Raw genomic sequence first — 20644 nt, forward strand, 5'->3', positions numbered from 1 at the left:
CATCCTTAGCACTAGGGGAATTTTGGCTTTTTGCACTTGAGGAGGTAAGTGGTGTGGTGCAGTGTGGCCTACAGCAATAGGTCTCGTGTTTCAAGTGCACCCTGCATACTTGCTGTCTGCCTTTATGTTCATTTTGGGGTCTACCTTTAAACAGACTTGTGTAGGAAGACTAAGCAACCCTAAAAAAGTATCATTATCAAGAGTCTCTAAAGCTAGGTTTTTGCGGGGGGGGGGTGTTGTTTGTTTGTTTGTTTGTTTGTTTGTTTGTTTGTTTGTTTGTTTGTTTGTTTGTTTGTTTGTTTGTTTGTTTGTTTGTTTGTTTGTTTGTTTGTTTGTTTGTTTGTTTGTTTGTTTGTTTGTTTGTTTGTTTGTTTGTTTGTTTTATCAAGGCCATAGTAATGGATCACTTTTATGTTCCAGTCTGTCTTTACCCTCTTCACTTGTCTGCTATATAGTAAACTTTGTTTTGTCTTCATTTGAATGGTACCCACTTCTAAAGTTGGATCTGCTTCTCCTCCCTATCTTGTTGTTCTTCACTTACTAAAGAATGCAAATTTAATGACAGTTTACAACTTTCAGGACTGGGTGGATTGTGTAACACTTTCCTTAAACTAGCTGAGAGGAAGTTGTTTCCTTTAGCTTATCACTATTTCAGACTCAGCAGTTCACATTGTTTGTCCTGCTGATCCAGTTAGGACAGTAAAGATAAGCCATTTCAAAATAGTGGGCTTTAAAACAAAACAAAAACCCTTGTGCTGTTTACTGGTAAAGCCTAGATTAGACTGCAGCCAGAACAATGGCCAATTTAATTTCTTGTTTTACTGGCATGGCTGGTCCTTCACTTCATAGTTAGCAAAGCTGAGTTTCTCTTAGTTCAGCAGCATAGCTGGCAGCTGTGTACAGACATACCCCATGTCAGACCTGGTTCAAACTCATTCCTGTGACATATCAGTGCAGCCATAAAGCTTGTGTTTAGAGATAAATCGTGTGCTTATTGGATTGGCACCAATTAAAAGGGAAATGATATTATCACCTTGGCTATTGTAGCCCATAATATTTACCAACTTAATTATATCTTCTGGCCAGGGCCCTGGATGCATGGGTTCCCTTGGAGAAATGGCGGGTTTCCCCTTGGAGGTGGGCAGCATTCTAGCCTGCAAGGGGTCCTGTTTGGGGCTGCCTGGAGTGGGATGCAGGGGGCCCATGTGCATGTGCACAGTCACACACATGCACATGGCCAGGAATACAGTAGAGCAGCTCCTTGCAGGTAAGTCTATGGGGGTGGGGGAGCAGATCAAGGCCCCCACAGGGAGAGAGGGAGTGGGGCAGGAGTTAGGGCTGGAGGCACTGCCCAGCCAGGGCAGTGCATGGGACCCTGGGGCCAGGGCAGGACAAAGCCATGGATGGTTTGTCTGGGGGTGGGGTGGGGGGAGGGGGCCAGCTCCCTGCTGCTGTGCACATCCCCTGGGGAAAGGGGGGAAATGGGACATGCCCTGCCCCAGATATATGTGCAGGGCAGATGTGGGCTGCTTGCTGTGAGCTTGGGGCTCCCTACTTTGCTGCCTTTCCTCAGGAGCCCTATACCAGCCATGTGCCCCCTGCCTGCCTGACAGCAGTGGGGGCAGCAAGTTGTGCCCTGGGGTGCCAGGCAGGCAGGGGGTGTGCAGCCGGTGCAGGGCTTGCATGGCAAAAGTAGCTGGGCGGAAAGCCCCAACTCCACAGCAAATGGCTTGCATCTGCCCTCACCCCACTTGGTTCTGCTCTGTTTAAGCATCCTCATATTTAAGAAATGGTGGCAGTGATGCTTGAACTAAAACACATTCAAATTTTAGTTCAAGTGCCCCTACCACCACTTTTTAAGCACTAGGACACTGATGCATGTGATGTAGGAGCATGCCAGAAAAAGCTTATTTCATATCAGTAGCTTAAAATGCTGTGCATTATTACTAAATATCGGTTATCAAATCTGCTCTGGCCTATAGGATTGGTTAATAATTGGTCATCTATCTGGCAAGAAGGTCTTTATTGGTGCACCCCTACTTTGATAGATTCATATATTGTAGAGTTGGAAGGGACCGCAATGGATCATCGTGTCTGACCCCCTGCCCCGGCAGGAAAGAGGACCGAGGTCGGATGACCCCAGCCAGGTGACTATCTATCTAGCTTCCTCTTGAAGACCTCCAAGCTAGGTGATGGCACCACCTCTCTTGGAAGCCCATTCCAGATCCTGGCCACCCTTACTGTGAAAAATTTCTTCCTAATATCTAACCTAAATCCACTCTCAACTAGTTTATACCCATTATTCCTAGTCAGTCCCTGGGGCACCTTAGTAAACAGCGCTTGCCCTATTCCCTGTTGACCTCCCCTAATAAATTTATAGGCGACCACACGATCTCCCCTCAGCCATCTCTTGTGAAGGCTGAAGAGATTCAGCTCTCTCAACCTTCTCCCCCCCCCCACAATAGGGTCTATCACGAAGGCCACTAATCATGCGAGTGGCCCTCCTCTGGACCCTCTTGAGATTCCCCGTGTCCCTCTTGAAGTGCGGCGCCCAAAACTGGATACAGTACTCCAACTGTGGCCTGACCAGTGCCACATAGAGGAGGAGCATCCCCTCCTTTGATCTGTTAGTCATACACCTGCTAATGCATGACAAGGTGTGATTGGCCTTGTTGATGGCCTCGTTACACTGCTGGCTCATGTTCATCTTGGAGTCAGTTGTGTCTCCAAGATCCCTCTCTGCCTCGGAGTTGCTGAGAAGGACACTCCCAACCTACAGGTGTGCTGGGGGTTCTTCCTTCCCAGGTGGAGTACCTTACACTTATCTTTATTAAATTGCATCCTATTTCTCTGTGCCTGTTGATCCAACCTGTCCATGTCAGCCTGAATCTGCTCCCTGCCCTCTGTACTAATTTTGCCCTGTAACTTGGTATCATCAGTGAACTTGGAGAGGGTGCTCTCCACGTCCTCATCCAAATTGCTGATGAAGATATTGAATAATACTGGTCTTAGGACCGAACCGTGCGGGACCCCAGTGCCCACCTTCCTCCAGGCCGAGAAGAAACCATCCACCACCACTCTCTGGGTGCGGTCCCTAAGCCAGCTGGTCACCTGCCTGACTGTAGGTGTCCATTCTGCAGTCTGCTAGCTTCCCAATGAGGATAGGGTGTGAAACTGTCAAAGGCCTTCCTAAAGTCCAGGAAGATGACAACAGCCTCAGCTCCCACATCCAGGCAGTGTGTGACCTGGTCATAGAAGGCTACAAGGTTTGTCAGGCAGGATCTACCTGTGACAAACCTGTGCTGGTTTCCCCTGCTGGGCCTGCACAAATGTGTTCTTTGATTATTTTTCCCAGGAATAGAGGTAAGACTGACTGGTCTAAAGTTACCCGGCCCATCCCTTCTCCCTTTTTTGAAAATGGGCACCACATTGGCCCTTCTCCAGTCCTCGGGGACCTGGCCGGAATACCACGAGTGCTCGAACAGCTGTGCCAGTGGCTCAGCTATGACACTGGCCAATTCTTTCAGGAGCTGTGGATGGAGGTCATCTGGGCCTGCTGACTTGTACCCATCCAGCTCCTCCAGGAGCTTCTTAACTATTTCAGAACTAACCATAGGCGAACTGGTGCCATGTGGACATCCGTCAATGATTGAGGTGGGGGAATTGGCTTGGTCAGTACATAGAAATACTGAAGTGAGGAACTCATTCAAAATACTCAAGCAAAAAACTACTTGTGTTAGACTTGGGAGCCAATTTTGTTGAAGTGAGTTTTAGTATACCAATAGTTGCTGTCTGGTAAGGAACCATTGGCCTTGCATTGGTTCACTACAGTTGCAGTTCCCTTTGGGTGTTATATCATGGTTCCTGGCATTGCACAGAACTGAATGCTTTTAGGAGTTATTTGTGGGGCGGGGAGAAACAACTCATTATTGGGGGTGGCCTTTTCAGATGGCTACTTTGGGTAGTGCTAATGAAACAAATGGCTTAAAACTGTGAATGTCACTTGTCTGAACTGTTGCTCAAGACCAGAATCTAATTTGGACTGTATCTGGATCAATTGGGTGGTACATCAGTCACTTCCAAGTGGATTAGGGAGCCAAGACTGCTCCAAACCAAGTGTTGGACATGAGGTTCTCTGTCTTGCAGGAACTGGAACATGCAGCTTGAAAGAAACTTGCGCTTCATTAATGCAATGCAAGCAAAAAGTGCATTCAACTCATGCCTTGCTTCTTTAGTAGTCACAAGACAGCTGACAAAGTGTGTCGTCATACTTGTGTAAATGTTGCTGTTATGGGGAAGTGAGCTCTCTTGCGTTTTGGTGTAGAATGGCTGCTTGTAAAAAGCTTTCTTTGCCTCATCCTGTGATCATAAAAGGGGATGCAAAGCAATGACTCAAATGCCTCTTCCTTACCCTTCCATGGAATGAATGGCAGGGGAAGTATTGATTGTGGGGTGCTGATTTAATACCTCAATTTGGCATGCTCATCTGTGGTAGATCAGACAAACTATGGATGACAATCTTCAGCTGGCCAGGCCTGTGACACCTGGCTGTACTGGTGGGGTGGTGGGGGGTGGAGATGTATTATGCTGGTACCTCAGCCTGAAGCATGCTGTCAGGAAAGCTTTCTCTTCTGTTTTTATTTTGTAAATAAATGGAGGACTTTCTTCCAGGGCAGTCCACTATTATGCCTTGGATAAGCTTTGGCTTGCAAGGAGGATATTCAGTGCTAAAATGAGTCTCATGCAGTCTGTATTTAGGTTGTCATCTTTTTTTCTTTTTCCCTCAAGCATGGTGGCTGTGCATGATGTACAGCACTAGTTATTAGATGTGTTCTTGCCTTGGAAAAGAGCCCTTTTTTTGGTTTTGTAAAACTAATATCCAGATCTCCCAAGAGCAAAACTTTTGATTTAACTTCTGTCTGCTATTTGCTCGTCCCCTCTCTTTCTCTTGCACTGTGGGGTAAAATCTTAGATCTGTAAGAGCCTTTATTAAAATATTATTCTAATGGCTCAAGTATAGCTTTCTTTCCTGAAAGACTCAGACAGCCTGTTGGCTGATTCACTAGCTCTCTCACAAGCTTTATGTTGTGACCTTAGGTAAATTGCTTCATGTCTGTCAGATTTCCCTTGGAGAGAGAAATAAGAATGCAAGGATGCAAGCTCCCAGAAGCAAGGGACACTGAAAAAAGGTGGCCTGTAGCACTATGGGTACTTGAACTTGGTCAGGCTGAGGCATCTGCAGGCTAGTAGAATACAGATGATGACTAAAGCTGGCTGAGAGTGCTTGAATGCATGCTTGCAAGAGCTTCTACTTCCAATATCCAGCCACTAGTAACTTGCTACACAGGAATTGGATGTGCCCTTCCTGTCTTTTTCCTGGTGGAGAATACTTTTTGCTAAATGCTTTGTGTGCTTCAGGTCACTGAAAATAAGCTACACATGAGGGACACCATATATCTTCTAAATAAGAAGCATCAAGCAGTAAAGCACTACTTGCCTAAGCAAACTTCTTAAATGGGGGAAGCCAGGTGGAGAGAGAAACCATTATAGGTTCTTACTGAAGTGGAAAGAGAGGCATCTTAACTTGTACTGCTGTATAACTTAAGTTATTCCACTGTTTAGGAAAGTCTGCTATGGATGCCCTACTTTGGGCTAAAAACCCCACTCAAATTGGAAGTTTTAACCTGATTTTGCACATTGGATGTTGGAACGTTTTTGAGAAGCACCTTGGAATCCAACAAATCGTTCTTTTTAGTTTTATTTTTCTATTGCAACAGCTTGCATGAATGAAATTGCATTCCTTCTCAGTACCTGAGATGCTCTTGATTCCCCATCTCTTCTTGAGAAGAACTGCTCGGTTCTTGTCTTCTACACGGAAGAGCCTGCCTGTCTCTAGGATGGGGAAGGCCCTTTTTGAAAAGTAGAAAGTAGAAGCTCTTGCAAGCATGCAAGTGCATTGCTGGAACTTCATTAAGGGCTGTGACTCGGGGCCCAGTCTCCTAAAAAGATGAGAACCTCTGGAACTGATGGGAATACCCCATGGTAAGTAACAGGGGGAGATGGGAAGTAACATAAGGAGAAATCATCATCAGTGCGCGAGAACGATGTTGGACAGCTTAGGAGATGCTTCTGTCGTGGGAAGAGAATGGGCAGGAGAAGAATCTCCCTACTCGGCTTGCTATTGCTCTGTTTGGCCAAATGTCAAGATGCTTCAGTGCTTCCTTTGCTTTGCAAAGGTGTGATTGATAGGCCATACACCACAGCTCATGCTAAAGATGCAAAGTAGGCAAGCTGTGCAACTGTTTCAAGGGATGGGGAGGATCCCGTCCCTTATCACTGCCAAAATGCACTGAAACTTCAACTGGAGCTTTGATTTTTTTGGACCTGTAAAATCTTCAGCTTTGGCATATAAACTACTATTTGTATACTTTTTCCCTCTTCCCTCCCTCCCTAAACATAATTTTAATGAAGATAGTGCCTTGGTTTGTATGCTAGCTTTTGTTTTGGCTTCTTGTGAGGTCCAAGATGGGGCTTGGTACTATGGAGTTCCAGACTAGACTAGAAAATAGCTGAATTGCTGGCTAATATCTTGGAAGATACTTTGGCAAGCTTACATGCCCATGTCTTCCATACCAAAATTAAATAATTATCGAAGATTAGGCTGTCCCTCCAGTTCATTGATAATTGCAGGGGAAACTAGAACAGAAGCTCTTCAGTTCTCCTATAAAAAGGAGCACATACTTCAAAACCCTTCATAGGTAGCACTGACTCTCAACTAGCTGCCTGTTTTGAAGAGTCTGCAGTGGGAAGACTTGTAGCTCCTGTATGGTTCATATAAAACATAATCAACTGCGACTACAAACAACCTTTCTTTAGCTGTCCGTGTAGTCATGATGTCATCCTTATTGGGGCATGTTTGACCTGCAAATAAGAGCTGCCCTGTGCCTTTTCTATGCCTTACTTCAAGGTTATCTGCTAACTTCTTTTTCAGCTGAGGGCTGTGTCTGTGGACCTGAATATTGATCCTTCCCTCCAGATTGATATCCCAGATGCTCTGAGTGAAAAAGATAAAGTGAAGTTCACAGTACATACTAAGGTAATTTTTACCTCCACCAGTTACTTTACCATGACCTTTGGATGCAGTTAGGGGAAAGGAGATTCTTTTGACATCCTTGCATATAATGTAACAAATTTGCTTACAGATCTGAATTTGGCTTGCTCAAGTAAAAGCTTGCCCTATCAATATGGTATCTGCAGATTTTTAAACACTAGCCTTCAAATTCTAAGGCTGTGAAGTTGGATCAGAACCCTCTAAATGTAAGATGTGCAACTGACTCTAGTTGAATTTGCAGATGGGTGGACTCTGCTCTTGGCTCAGGCACGAGTAGAGAGGAAACTGCAATGGACTTCAAAGGGTTTTTGGGGGGGGTTTTCAACAATAATGCTTTGTATTTAATAAAGCAACTTGGATCTTCTTTAATAATGAAGATGGGTCGGTCCCCTTTTACATGGAGATGACTTTGGCACAAGTTTTACTAGGCTAAATGACTGGCTTGCTCTGGCAGATAACATGTACTCTTAGGGTAAGTGTAAACTTGCTAGCAGTAAGGTTTCTAGATCTTTTCTTTCAGACCACGCTGCCAACTTTTCAAAGCCCTGAGTTTTCTGTTACAAGACAGCATGAAGACTTTGTGTGGTTACATGACACGCTCTCTGAAACTGAAGACTATGCCGGACTTATTGTAAGTGGTGTCTAATGCAATCCTAGATAAAATACCACAGTAAAATCAGAGATGAAGTGCTGATGCTGAATCTGTTAAAACAAGAATACAAGTAGCATGTCCTGGCTCTGGTCTCTTATAACAACTGAAACCCTCTGAGCTATATCCTGTCCTCGTGTTCTGGAAGCTGATGGGCTAGAGAGCCAAAGTTAAATTGGAGACCTATACCCATTCCATTCTTGTATCATTCCTGGTCCTGTAAATGCCTTTTTTGAAAGAGCTATCTATGTACCATTCTGACTCGCAGGTATAATCAAATTCCCAAAACGCTTCAGGGATATTTGCTGGAATAACTAATGAAGAGCCACTATGTGCCAATTTTTAGACTGGCACAAGACTATTGTGGATGAACCCACCTACTTCCATTAACAAACAGCACTGGTTAAAACCTGAGCATCAGGGCAGTGGACTCCAGAGCTCCTCTGAAACCTTCATTACATAGTGAATAGTAGCTGCTACTAATGCAGGCTTTTTTGGCTAGATACCTCCAGCACCCTCAAAGCCTGACTTTGATGGTCCCAGAGAAAAGATGCAGAAGCTTGGGGAAGGAGAAGTGTCTATGACAAAAGAAGAATTTGCCAAAATGAAGCAAGAACTAGAAGCGTGAGTACATGGGTCTTTGACTCAACTTTTTTGGTATGACGTGTCTAGCGGACCAACTTGGTGTTCTGTCCTGTAGGATGCCTATGCTCTAAATCCCGTGGTTTATCTTTTTGCACATTAAAGATGTTTTTATTGGGCATTATGCCCTGTAGCTGAATGGGAGTGAGGGGGTAGACATGTCTTTCTAGAGGCCTTAAAGAGTAGCTTAGACTCACATTTACCTGGCATGGTTTGAATAGGGGTGATCCTACCTTGAGCAGAGAGCAGATTGGATCTCGAGGCCCCCTTCAGCCCTCCGTAGTCTGACCGGTATAACTCTGTCTGGTTCACTCCACCTTAGGGTGGCAGGTTGGAATGCTGAAGCACATCACTCTTATAGACTCTAAACCCACTTTTAGATGCAATGTCTCCGTGAATCTATGTGCACTTGAAAAATTACAGTGAATATGTATAGAATCCATTCAATGGAATAATATCTAGTAAAAGAATACCTTCTTATGTGCTGAAAACAGTATAGTGTGTATCCCTATTAAGTCTATGATCTGGCTGTCTTCCAGGGAATACCTTGCTGTCTTCAAGAAGACTGTATCGTCTCATGAAATTTTCCTTCAGCGAATTTCTTCTCATCCTGTGATCAGCAGAGATCACAATTTCCACGTTTTTCTAGAGTATGACCAGGATGTAAGGCCTCTTCTTAACTTCCTTCAATTTTTAACGTTAGAAATAGTTATTTTTCTGGCACATGACTAGAAAAATACTAAACTTGTATTTTTTGGGGGGGGGAAAGCACTATGTACCCTGTGGTATTGTGTGACATTATCTTCTGTGTAATGGCAACCTCCTCTACTCAGAAGTGGTCCCTTAAGATGTGGCAGAAGCTTAGTAAGCAATTTTTGAGAGGTCTGGCTCCAGCAAGGAAGCTGGTACACCATAGCCCAGAGAAACCTGTCCTTGGCATAGGGTGACAAAAAAACCCCCAAAGCTGCAGTTGAGGGGGGAACTCAACAAGCATCTCTAAATAGGTTTGTTGCATTTAGTACAGAGTACCTAAGTGCACTCAAAATAATCTCTGAAACAAACATCCCCTACAGAGAAGGGAAGACTGTTCATTGTGAAGTAGTAAATATCTGTGGTAACAGGCCCTTGCTTACAAGAAAGAAAGCATCTTTAACTTTACCTACTTAGAGTACTGATCGTGTTTAAAAACAAAACAAAAAAACCCCCCAAAACAAAACTTAAACCCCACAAAGCGTCCATTACAAAAGTGACTTTGGGCTGCATTTCTAAAATCTTCTGGCATACTTTTTGTTTTTAGCTAACTGTCCGGAGGAAAAATACGAAAGAAATGTTTGGTGGCTTTTTAAAAAGCATGGTGAAGAGTGCTGATGAAGTCCTCTTCTCTAGTGTGAAGGTAAGATGCTATTCTCCCTTTCCAACAATAGATAAATTCTGGTGTGAGGTGGGGAGTATAGATTCTTCTCCTCCTCTTTCTTCTCCCCCCCCCCAAAAAAAAACAAAACAAAACAAAAAAAACTCCTTTTAGCTTAAAAGAATTGATCTCCGAGTACTGGGTTGTCTATCAAAACAAAACTGTCTGGCAAGAATGTTACTGGCAAGCTTGGGTGAAAGGGATTAATCTTTGGCTCAAGGATCAAAATACCAGAATTTAGTAACCAGGAGGTCAAATAGTTCCTGACTCTAGTCTTTAAAAAAAAAAACAAACCAAACAAACAAAGTTGCTGCTCTTTTCCTATTGAAACAATTACCCAGTGGTAGCCATAACTAAGAAGGTAAAAATAAACTTTTGTGATCATAGCAGTACTGCTAGAAAAGTCAGAACCTGCACCCCCAATCTACAGTCTTTTCTTGTAGATCTAAAAGCACTTTCAGTCTTGAGAACCAGCTTGCCAGGGCTAATAGTACAATAGGCTATAACTCAACCTACAGTTTAAAACTTGGTTGGGAGAAATTTATAGTTCAAGGACTGTTTACAGTGCCTCAGATCACCGAGTGACTAACTTGGGTCAAGACAGGAGTGGATGTCCAGGGTACCAATCTGATTGCCTTTGGTCAAGGCTTATACATCATTACTTAATGGCTGAATGTGCCACAGCTTTAAGGACTTGCCTTGGAACTATTACCCAGTTTCAAACATGGGTAATAGTTTTAATGGGGTATTGGAATGACATCCAGTGGCTTCCTTTTAGACCCCAACCCTATTTTATGAAAGCCATTTGATTCTAAGGGAGGAATCTTGTGACATTTTAGGCATATCAAACAAGTAAGGGAGTGTTCTCTAAAACGCCAGCCGAGGTGTATCTTAATTTCCAATGCAAACAGCGTTAATCCCAGCTATTGAAGGATCTGACCCAAGATTAGCACATGGCACAAACCCCATTATGTTTTGGGGCATGTTACAAATGTCTTATTGTACTATTATGACATGTAGTGGCTCATTGGAAAGCCCATGTTCTGCTGTATTAGTTTGTCACCTGCATATTTTTTTATGATTTTAGATATAGTTTAGTCGAGGAAAGGGAGGGGGTAGAACTGTGAAATCTCTTGCCATTGTGACTACAGCAAGGAGAATTGCCATGGCCAGGCACTAGTAGAAAGGGTTGATTTTCTTGCATGTAGTGGGGAAATTGACTCCTGTATAGCAGAGGCATCCAAGACCAGTAGCCCATCAGGATTCTGCTTTAGAATACAGGTAAAACAAAGCAGTACTTGCTCAGTAGCCTTCTACAAATTTAGAGAATCCTTCACTAAAGGGTGGCCTTTGTAAGTGGCCACTTCTATATTCAAAAGTGCTGAGACATCCAGGTGAATTATTTCTCTCCTATTAATTGTAAACTAATACTTGTTAACTGGAGAACAGCCTTCTCACATGAACCCAACCTTTGATGGTTATTCCAGTGGTACTGTCAGACTTTGTTGGCTACAAATGTCCAACTCGGGATCCTTAAAATTCTAGTTTATTAGGCAGATTGAAACACTGTAATCATAAACCTTGGGGCTGGTCCACACACACACACACACTCGTCTGTGTGTCTGTGTGTCTGTGTGTCTGTGTGTCTGTGTGTCTGTGTGTCTGTGTGTCTGTGTGTCTGTGTGTCTGTGTGTCTGTGTGTCTGTGTGTCTGTGTGTCTGTGTGTCTGTGTGTCTGTGTGTCTGTGTGTCTGTGTGTCTGTGTGTCTGTGTGTCTGTGTGTCTGTGTGTCTGTGTGTCTGTGTGTCTGTGTGTCTCGCAGGCTACAGAGTCAGGTATACCTATCCTACAAGCGCTGGAGTCTGTCGTTGAGGCCTCTTTCAGTGTGGTGTTATCTTCCAGAAGGGGGTCGCCGGCTGGTCCTTCTGGCTGGACAGGTCTGGTCGAGTTGGAGATCAAGAGGGCGCCACTGAGGGTCACTTTTCACTGCCTTTTATCTGTCCCTGGCAGACTTTGGTGACTCCCCAGTTTTCTGGTTTGCCCAATCCAGGGGTCATTGACCCTCATGGGACTTCCCCGCCCTCGGTGGCTACTGGACAGCATCTGTCAGCCCCAGGGGTTGTCCGCATGTACGTGCAGGTTTGGGAGTCCGTTGATGAATTTAGAATAGGGCTCTGGGAGTGGTCTATTTGGAGATATTCAGCCCAAAAGTTGGTCTCTGGTGTTAATTAAGTCAGGCCAGGGCTTCTAGCCCTTGATCAGTGAGGTATAGAGATTTCCCGGTTGTTACACTGTCTTCTATTGAGTTCAGCTTCCAGGTGATTAATTGCTGCCTGCTTCCATGTTACACATTCAATCACTGATTCACTCATTCTTTCAGAGGCCAGCCTGATACAGGGAAGAGCAGTTTGATTCCTGCCTTTGTTAACAATGTTACAATGTATAACTTACTAAAACACATTTAGTTGCAAGTTGAAAGGTGAAGAGTATAAAATATAAGCTACAAATGCCATGGCACACAAATAGATAAAAATACCAAACTACAAGGGGAGGTACAAAATGCACACATACAAATTTTAAAATACAATTCCTTATCTTAAAGTGAAAGAGAGAGGAAGGAAGAAAAGGTAAAAAAAGAGAAACATATCCAAAGAGGGGACAGCAAATGCAGGCAAGAGGAAAAGGGGGCTTTCTGCTACACTTAGAGGTTGGTTTTCCAAAGTTTCATTTGAAACCTGAAATATGCTCTTGAGGAAAAGATGATGTGCTCACTGAATTAGTGCTTGCAAGTATATAGTCATTCACAAAAATAGCCATTGCTTACACAACAACTGAAGTCTTGACTTAGACTACTGCTCTTTGAAGCCTTAATTAAGCTGCTGAGACTAGTGATGTACACACTGTACCTTCCATGTCCTAATGCAAGCTTGTTGTTTTTTTTTCTAATAAGTTTCTAAGGAACAGGCCATCAGATGTCACAATTATGTAAATCTAAAGATTATTTGAATTTCAAATTTTTTCTAAATTTTCTTTGCCATGGCAATTTACTTGTTGCTTTTAAGGGTGTGTGTGTGTGTGTGGTTTTAGCTGTCCTAAAGACTTGGTGTTTTAAAAAAACAGACAAACTACGCGACCAAATAGTTGGATGTAAGAAAATGACCTTGTTCCAGTTGGCCTGGGGAGAATAAAACCACTACCATATGTAGTATGTAAGGCTGTGGGTCTTTTAAGAGCTGCATGGATATGTATCAAAAGAAAAGTTAGTCCCATGGATCCTTCAGCTCTGTAAATGAAAGAATTTTGTAGAAAAGAACTGGCAGGTTTCACTTTTTTAGTCTCAAAGGGAAGGCTAGAAATGTACAGCCACACCTATGTACAGTGACAATTTACATCTACACAAGGGCAAAAGTTTGGTCTCATTTTGAATATCTACTAAATGCAATGGCTGCTAAGGCTCTGTAACAACTGATTTTTTTTTTTTCTTTATTTGTTAAAAACCTTTTTTTCTTCCCCCCCCCCCCCCTCCAGGAGGTAGATGACTTCTTTGAGCAAGAGAAGACTTTCCTTGTGAACTATTATAACAGAATCAAGGATGCATGTGCAAAAGCAGATAAGATGACAAGATCTCATAAAAGTAAACCTTGTTCTAAAGCTCTTCTAAACAGACTTGCTGGTGCTTGAGATGACTCTAAAAAGTGCTGTCTGTCTTGACAGATGTTGCAGATGACTACATCTACATCTCTGTTTGTTTGAACAGCCTGGCACTGGAGGAGCCAACAGTCATCAAAAAGTGAGGATTTAATTGAACATTTTCTTGGCTTGCTAATAAGCTCCAGAAGCCTAATCCTGTATTAAAAAGCCAACAAACTGAATCTTAGTTCCCAGTCTCCCTTGTTTGCTAATATCTGGCTTGGTGTTCAGAACTTATGTCAGTCTACCATACTGAGGACTTGACTTGATAAATTCAAATGTTCAAGTCGGACTGGGGCTGTATAAATTGTATCTTGCAGCATGTGGGGCTTGGTGATGTGGCTAGCTTGAACCTTGGAGCAGTGGTGGAGGGAATGGAATACAGCAAGACCTATGTTCACCCAACGGATTCTAGAGCTGCTCCAACAGCCACACAAGCAAGCTGCTGCCCTGCCACTGGAGGTGTGGGTCATCTGGCCTACAAGAAGTTCTGCAGTCCAGGTCTGGCCCAAAGGACAAAATAAATCGGACAGACTTGCAGTAGATCAGAGCCAAATTCCAGTTTAAGACTTGAGCTGTAAGATATGCAGGATTTCTGGCCAGGATTCTAGTTGGCTTTTCTGCAAATAAAGTTTCTAGCCTGTACAATGGCCACTGTTCATGGTGATAGCAGCCCATGGTATACTGTTGCTATCCCTGCTTGAAGCTTATTTTCACTGTAACAAAGCTAAAATATTGGGCTGCTGACAGACGGGGGTTGGGGGGGGGGGGTGGTAGGAATGGTGCATACCCCCATTGTGTTAGCTTGATCCAGGCTTGCCTGGTGCCTGTATAACTCATCTGCTTCAGCAGGGTGCTTTGGTGCTTTTTTCCTAATAACTGATTGAATTGACTACTGGAGAAAAGCCCTGCCGAAGCATGAAGATGCTGGGTCAAACTAACATTATGCCTCTTGTGGGCATGTGCTGTGCTTAGCATGGTGACGCTCCAAGGTAGGGGTGTGTGTGTGTGTGTGTGTGAGCAGCCTACCTGATATGGAAGCAATAGATTCCCAAACACTTTCTGGACATGTATCATCAAGGAGATGACAACTTTTTTTTTTTTTTTAAAGCACTTTCTGTGTACCTTTTTTTAGGTACTTGCTGAAAGTTGCTGAACTCTTTGAAAAACTGAGGGTGAGTTTCCCTTCAAATAACCCTATACTTAAATCTAGGTGTTTTGTCTTGCATCACTACTATCTAATCTTCTCTTCTGTAGAAGGTAGAGAGTCGTGTTTCATCTGATGAAGACTTAAAGCTGTCTGAGTTACTGAGATACTACATGGTTAACATAGAAGCAGCAAAGGTGAGATCTCTCTTGTGCTGTTAGTCACTGAACTCTAATATTGTAACTGACTCTTTATCAAAAGTAGGTGGGCATAGATTGAGAATCCTTTGTAATCCTACTCTCAAAGGTGGATGGGTGCTAATATGAAAAGTGGGGATACATACCTTTTTAGTGTTGAGGGTCCCTTCCAAGTAGTTCTTGCCTTCAGAACTGGGTAAGAATACAGCAGCCAAGGTATTGGGTTCCTAATTGGAATAAATTCTATTTTAGACCTTACACACCTTTTTTAACCCAACTTTTGTGAAGTTTAAATAGGATTCAAGCCTCTTATTTCAAATTACTTGCTTGCATTAGGTACCCCTGTGCCAACTGTCCTAATGACCTGAAAGAGCAATTGGCATAAGTGCTTGCTCTTTCATGACTCATCTCGATGAGAATACAACAGTAGACTCAATACTGACTTTATTGTGGATTTGGTGTAATAATAGACTCGCATTTACTGGGGAATATCAGATTGGATATTCCAGTAGTTTGTCTGCTAGGATCTTCCACAGACTAAGCAAACCTTGCTGGTCAAGATTCCATTTTAATAGTATCCAGTTGGTGTTCTTTTTATATGAAGGGCATCTCTGGGTAGCACAATACATAAGATTCCAGTAGGTCCATTTTAAAGCTGTCTGAATTCAAACTTGTCAAGCTGTATAAAATTAAGACCATATATCAGGCTTTAAAGGACTAACACTGCCCATCACAAGGTCCTGTAATTCAGTGTTTCCCAACCAGTGTGCCATGGCACAAGTGTGCAGTCAGAAATGAATGTGGAATTTTGCCATGGCAATGAGCTACGATAGGTATGAAGATGGGGGAATGCCTTAACAGGTGTGCTGCAGAAACAATTTCTTAATGTAAGTGTGCCTTGAGCTGGAAAAGGTTGGGAAATACTGCTATAATTCTCTAAATTCCTAGATCAGCACTCCTAACATCTGAAGATTAGACTATATCAGGGACAGGTTGGATTTGATATAAGTAGCTGGTCAGGAAGCCTCAATGGTTGTCTACAAAGTGCATTCTTGTTTGATATCCTTTATTCATTTAACTCCTTCTAACGATGCACTTTTTAGAGAACAGTGTAAGGGCTTGACTGTGTATACACTAACTTGCAGAGACAATAGGACTGATGGGTGGGTAATTGGGTCTGTTATCTCTCATCTCCATATACTGCTGTTAACAAGGATGTTACCTCTAGAGACAACATTCTCTCCTTATGCCTGAAGAAGGTTATTTGTGCTCAAAAGCTTGTAAAGAAATGGTTTTTCCAAATACTTAGTTGGTCTAATAAAAGAGATCATATCTACCCAAAGAACCTTGTCTGCCTATGATCTCTCAAATCCACAGTTTGAGAACTGAAACTAAGCATCACAGAGGGATCTTCTAGACTGAGCAGAGTCTCATTGGGTAGAGTGGCTTTCTTTAATCTTTACTAATCTGTAGAGGAGCCTCTGGGGATCCCATAAGATTGGGCCCCTAATGTAGTCCATAGCTTGTTATATCCTATTTATAAAACTTCTTTGGAAGGTTACATAAATATGTTGTCTCCAATAGAATATAACTAGAAGCTATAATCCCTATTCCATGATGATATCTTTGAGCTTTAGCATATCTTAAATTTAAAACTATATATACATCTTGGCTTTTTTTTTTTTAAAGCACCTTTAACAAAAAATAAATAAAAATCTGATTTTAAATTAAATGCATTGGATTTTACTTATCTATCTTTTAAAATGCTGATCTTTATCCACCCTGGTCAAGGAATAGCATTGACGGTTTTAGCAGGACCTTCCTTCTCCAAAAGGAGGATGCTTGAAGCAGGAAGGGCAGCTCTTGGGGCTGTGGGGGTTATAGATATATCTTCTGTATCAAAGGAAGAAAAAGCTAGCTTTAAATAGAATTGACTTTTTTTTAAAAGCAAACACCTGCCCTGGAGCCCCCAAAATAACAAAGTAAAGCTCCCCTCTTTAAACTCTAAAAAGGCTGAAAGTAGCTTTGCTTAGAGTCAGGATTTAAGTACTTGCCTTGTAAGGGTGATTATCCTACTTTGTTTTGGGTTTTTTTAGGATCTCTTATACAGGCGTACTCGGGCTCTTGTTGAGTATGAGAACTCCAACAAAGCTCTGGATAAAGCTAGATTAAAAAGCAAAGATGTCAAACAGGCAGAGGCACATCAGCAAGACTGTTGTCAAAAGTTTGAGAAGCTTTCAGAGTCTGCAAAACAAGGTACAACATCTTACTAACTGCACAACTTGTGAATACTTTGCATTCTTTCTCAGGTCTCTATTAGAAGGTACTTCTCCACAGTTAGTATCTTGCTGGTTGGTGTCCCAATCCTCAAGTTTCCTATTTGGGTCTCCAGGTTTGCTTTTGAGGGTCAAAGTTTGCAATGGCTTGACAATCATGCAGACTGCCTCCATGCAGGCACTTACTTTTCATTGAAGTCACCACTACTCTAAGCTAAATAGCTGCCTTCCCAGGTCTGAAAGCTACAGCGATATAGAAGCATAAAGAATACCCTCTAGCAGGCCTGTTTTTGTATCAGTGTCTGGGGTGAACCTTCCTGTTCCTTAGATGCAGGCAAGGTGGTTAATTTATATCTCTGAACTAAACTTCAGGTACTTCTTAGGACAACAAAGTGGCCATCTTGGTTCAGAAGCAAGGTCCATATGGACAAACTGCAGCCATTTGCATAAGCAAGGGGTTTGCCTAATGGAAAAGAGGCTAAAGCCTTCTGACCAGATGTGTGATCCTGCTAGTCTCCTGCATAGCTTTTTTTTCGTTCTCTTCCTTCTTCCCCCCCCTACCCACCCTCCTTCCTATAGGCCTTTAGTTAGGAGGAGCATCTCGCAGGAGGGCCCTGATCAGCTAGATGTTACCTGATCTTCCATGTTCCTTATGCTGCCAGACTGTATGTTCTGATCCAACAGCATGTATAGGGCTGCAGTCCTTCCAGATCAGTATTACAACTCTCTAGCATTTCATTCTTCTGGGATGCTTCCTCAAGTGAGGTTTGGCAGGAATTGACTTGCTCTGAGGTCTAGGTGCCAGTTAAGGTCCAGGTCTCCAAACAAAGCTTTTGGTAATACATGCTTGCCCTTATTTACTGCCACTACCTCAGAAGTGAATGATAATGGTTTCTCCATTTCATGTCTTTAGAACTGATCACCTTCAAACAGAAGAGAATAGCAGCCTTCCGTAAAAACCTAATCGAAATGACAGAACTGGAAATAAAGCATGCAAAGGTAAGTGATCTCTTGAAGTGAATTTCTATAGCACAGTTACAGTGGAGTATACTTCTAGCTAGCACCATTGATGGGAGGACTTGCTTTCCCTTTTTTGAAGCTAGGAAACTAAATGCTCAGTCAGAAAGTTAAGCTTTCCACTATTCTGCTTTGGTAAGGAAATCAGACTCTCAAGGTATGCTAGCAGCATGTGGCATTTTATTTTTGTTTCTGTATTAACTGGAAAAGTCCATTGGGGTAATTGGTAGCTTTGGTTAGAGTTTAAATGGAGTGCACAACCCAAAGCTTATACCTCACAGCTGTCTAGCTAAGCTGTTGGCTCACTTTAGTATTAGTAGTAGTATGTTTGGGTTTTTTGTTTGTTTTTTCCTCCCTGACCATGAGGGAGATATTGCATACTTTGTGCAATATCCTCCATATATAGGAGGACATACTTGAAGGTTGTACAACCCTTATTCATATTGGCACTTTCTGCTTGCCTTCTGCAACAGTAATATCTTTTTAGCTTTGGTATGCATGTTTTACTATCACAAATCCCATATTGAAAATGAGCCTCAGTGTCTACAAAGATAAAAATACTAATACTTATGGGGTTTGGGATAAGTGCATGTACATGTGCTTTAACACTGAATTTGTTGTCTTCCATTCCAGAACAATGTCTCTCTCCTGCAAAGTTGCATTGACTTGTTCAAGAACAACTAAGACACCTTATTCTGCAAATGTGAAAAAGCATCAATTGCACTCAATGGCCATGGGGAAATTCATATTTAGCTTAACTCCTTTAGGTTCCAATATTTGGTCTTCTGGACACTTGACTAATAATTAACCATGTTGATTGACACCAATGTTGGCTTCCATGGTATAAATGAAAGCCGGATTGCATATGAATTACTTGGATGTAGCTAACCTCCTATTGAGGTACTTGCACTTAAAGTGAGTGCCAAGGACAAGAACTAGAGTCCAGAATGTTGATCGTGTGTTCATCTGATAACGGAGATAATTTTGATTTCTCCCCCCTCACAAAGGGTGAAAATTCTGTCAGTATATTGGAGCTGTCTGCAGAATGTCAAAAGTGGGAATGGCTTATGTAAAAATTCCCAAGTAGTTTTATAAATTAATATCCTAACATTCCACTTGGGCAGATTTCTACTACAATATATTTTGGATTTCTATAACTACATTCATATTTGTACAGTTGGGTGATACAGCAAAATAAAGATGTCTGATATGGTTGTGCATCATTCTGTAGGCAAAGTAAAAGTCTGTCTATGGACAGGGGATACAAGCTTTGAAGATGCTTCTATCTGTGTTTTCTGATGACTTTGTCAATGGAGGAAGACATTTTGCAATATGTAAGCTGCTGCATTGTTTCACTTCTGTTGAAGTGGAACACAATTCATGTCAATCCTACTTGTGATCTTTTTTTTTCCCTGCGAACTAGCTTTTGTTAAATCCTGCACACCAAATCTAGTGAACAAACCTTGAGGAAACTTTCAGCTTTTCAAACTATAGTGTCTGAGATTTGAGGAGGCAAGTCTACCTAATATGATTTAAAAAAACAAATTTCCATCCCTGCACATCCCTATTTTATTTTGTTTTGAAACCTGTACATTTCATGAAGGTGGCCTACATGAGCTTTTAAATGCAGTGGTGGCCAGCATTTGGCAGATCAGGGAAGAAGGGCAGCACTGTGGTAAGTAAGGTATCAAGCAGAAAGCACACCAGCAGATCAGGCAGGGCAAGAGGGTTGGCACAGTACTTGACTGCAGAGTGACAAGGAGTGCTTAATTTTGTGGCACGCTGGCCAAAAAGACTGGTCTCTACTGCCTTAATGCAGTACTTCTAAAGTGACTGACTTCAAAGTGGGTGGCCAAGCTAGTAGGCAGATTGAATGAATGAATGAATGAATGAATGAATGAGGTATGTTTGTTGTTTCTTTAGAGCTGACTTCCATGTGCTGCTGTGTACCCACTGCTGCTGCCACGCCCGCCCCCCCCCCCCGGGCAGTCTAGTACCTGGCCAACACTAACTTCTGTCTTTCCACTGAAAAGTATGGAACAAATTGGCTCTACATACAGCCTAGTGACAGAGCTGGGATTAGAATCTGGCTCTAACTAGCAGCCTACACAAGCTCTTCAAAGCTATTGCTTTAACTTGGGGGCAGGCAGTTATTTCAGGTGGAGGACTGCATACTGAGTTTTGGCAAGCCATCAAGGGCTGCATGACAGGCAGCCAGGGGCAGCTAAATATTAATTTTTAAAATTTTTTTAGGAGCCCTGCAGGTCAGATAGAATGGCCTGGTGGGTTGCGTTCTGCCTGCTCCTGCTTTAACTGGTCACCATCTGATGCATCTTTTCATGCTCGTGCTGTAGGTAGATGTAGGAAGTAGTTTACTAGCTCTAACAAATGCCAGCTCTTACTAGCAATTTTATCAGTCTGGTTTAGTCCTGGAGTAGCCTTTCTGAATATGACTTTGAACTGTGTCCCTTCCCTCCCCTGCATCCCCTCCTCTTTTGGGGGGGA

At 42.6% G+C, this 20644-nt stretch overlaps 1 protein-coding gene across 1 annotated transcript in view; it reads left to right on the plus strand.

Moving 5' to 3' along the window:
- The window catches only part of SNX5 (sorting nexin 5), a 28659-nt gene extending 9297 nt beyond the window's left edge, over window positions 1-19362 (plus strand). Inside the window, exons 2-13 of the mRNA XM_014593796.3 lie at window positions 6992-7096; window positions 7632-7742; window positions 8263-8384; window positions 8942-9065; window positions 9700-9795; window positions 13341-13446; window positions 13527-13602; window positions 14638-14677; window positions 14760-14846; window positions 16943-17102; window positions 18036-18121; window positions 18773-19362. Coding sequence (XP_014449282.1) covers window positions 6992-7096; window positions 7632-7742; window positions 8263-8384; window positions 8942-9065; window positions 9700-9795; window positions 13341-13446; window positions 13527-13602; window positions 14638-14677; window positions 14760-14846; window positions 16943-17102; window positions 18036-18121; window positions 18773-18823 — 1164 coding nt within the window. The 3' untranslated portion in view covers window positions 18824-19362. The remainder of the gene's footprint in view (window positions 1-6991; window positions 7097-7631; window positions 7743-8262; window positions 8385-8941; window positions 9066-9699; window positions 9796-13340; window positions 13447-13526; window positions 13603-14637; window positions 14678-14759; window positions 14847-16942; window positions 17103-18035; window positions 18122-18772) is intronic.
- Window positions 19363-20644: the final 1282 nt, after the last annotated feature.

The sequence above is a fragment of the Alligator mississippiensis genome, chromosome 1, assembly GCF_030867095.1.
Source record: "Alligator mississippiensis isolate rAllMis1 chromosome 1, rAllMis1, whole genome shotgun sequence".
Lineage (NCBI taxonomy): Eukaryota > Metazoa > Chordata > Crocodylia > Alligatoridae > Alligator > Alligator mississippiensis.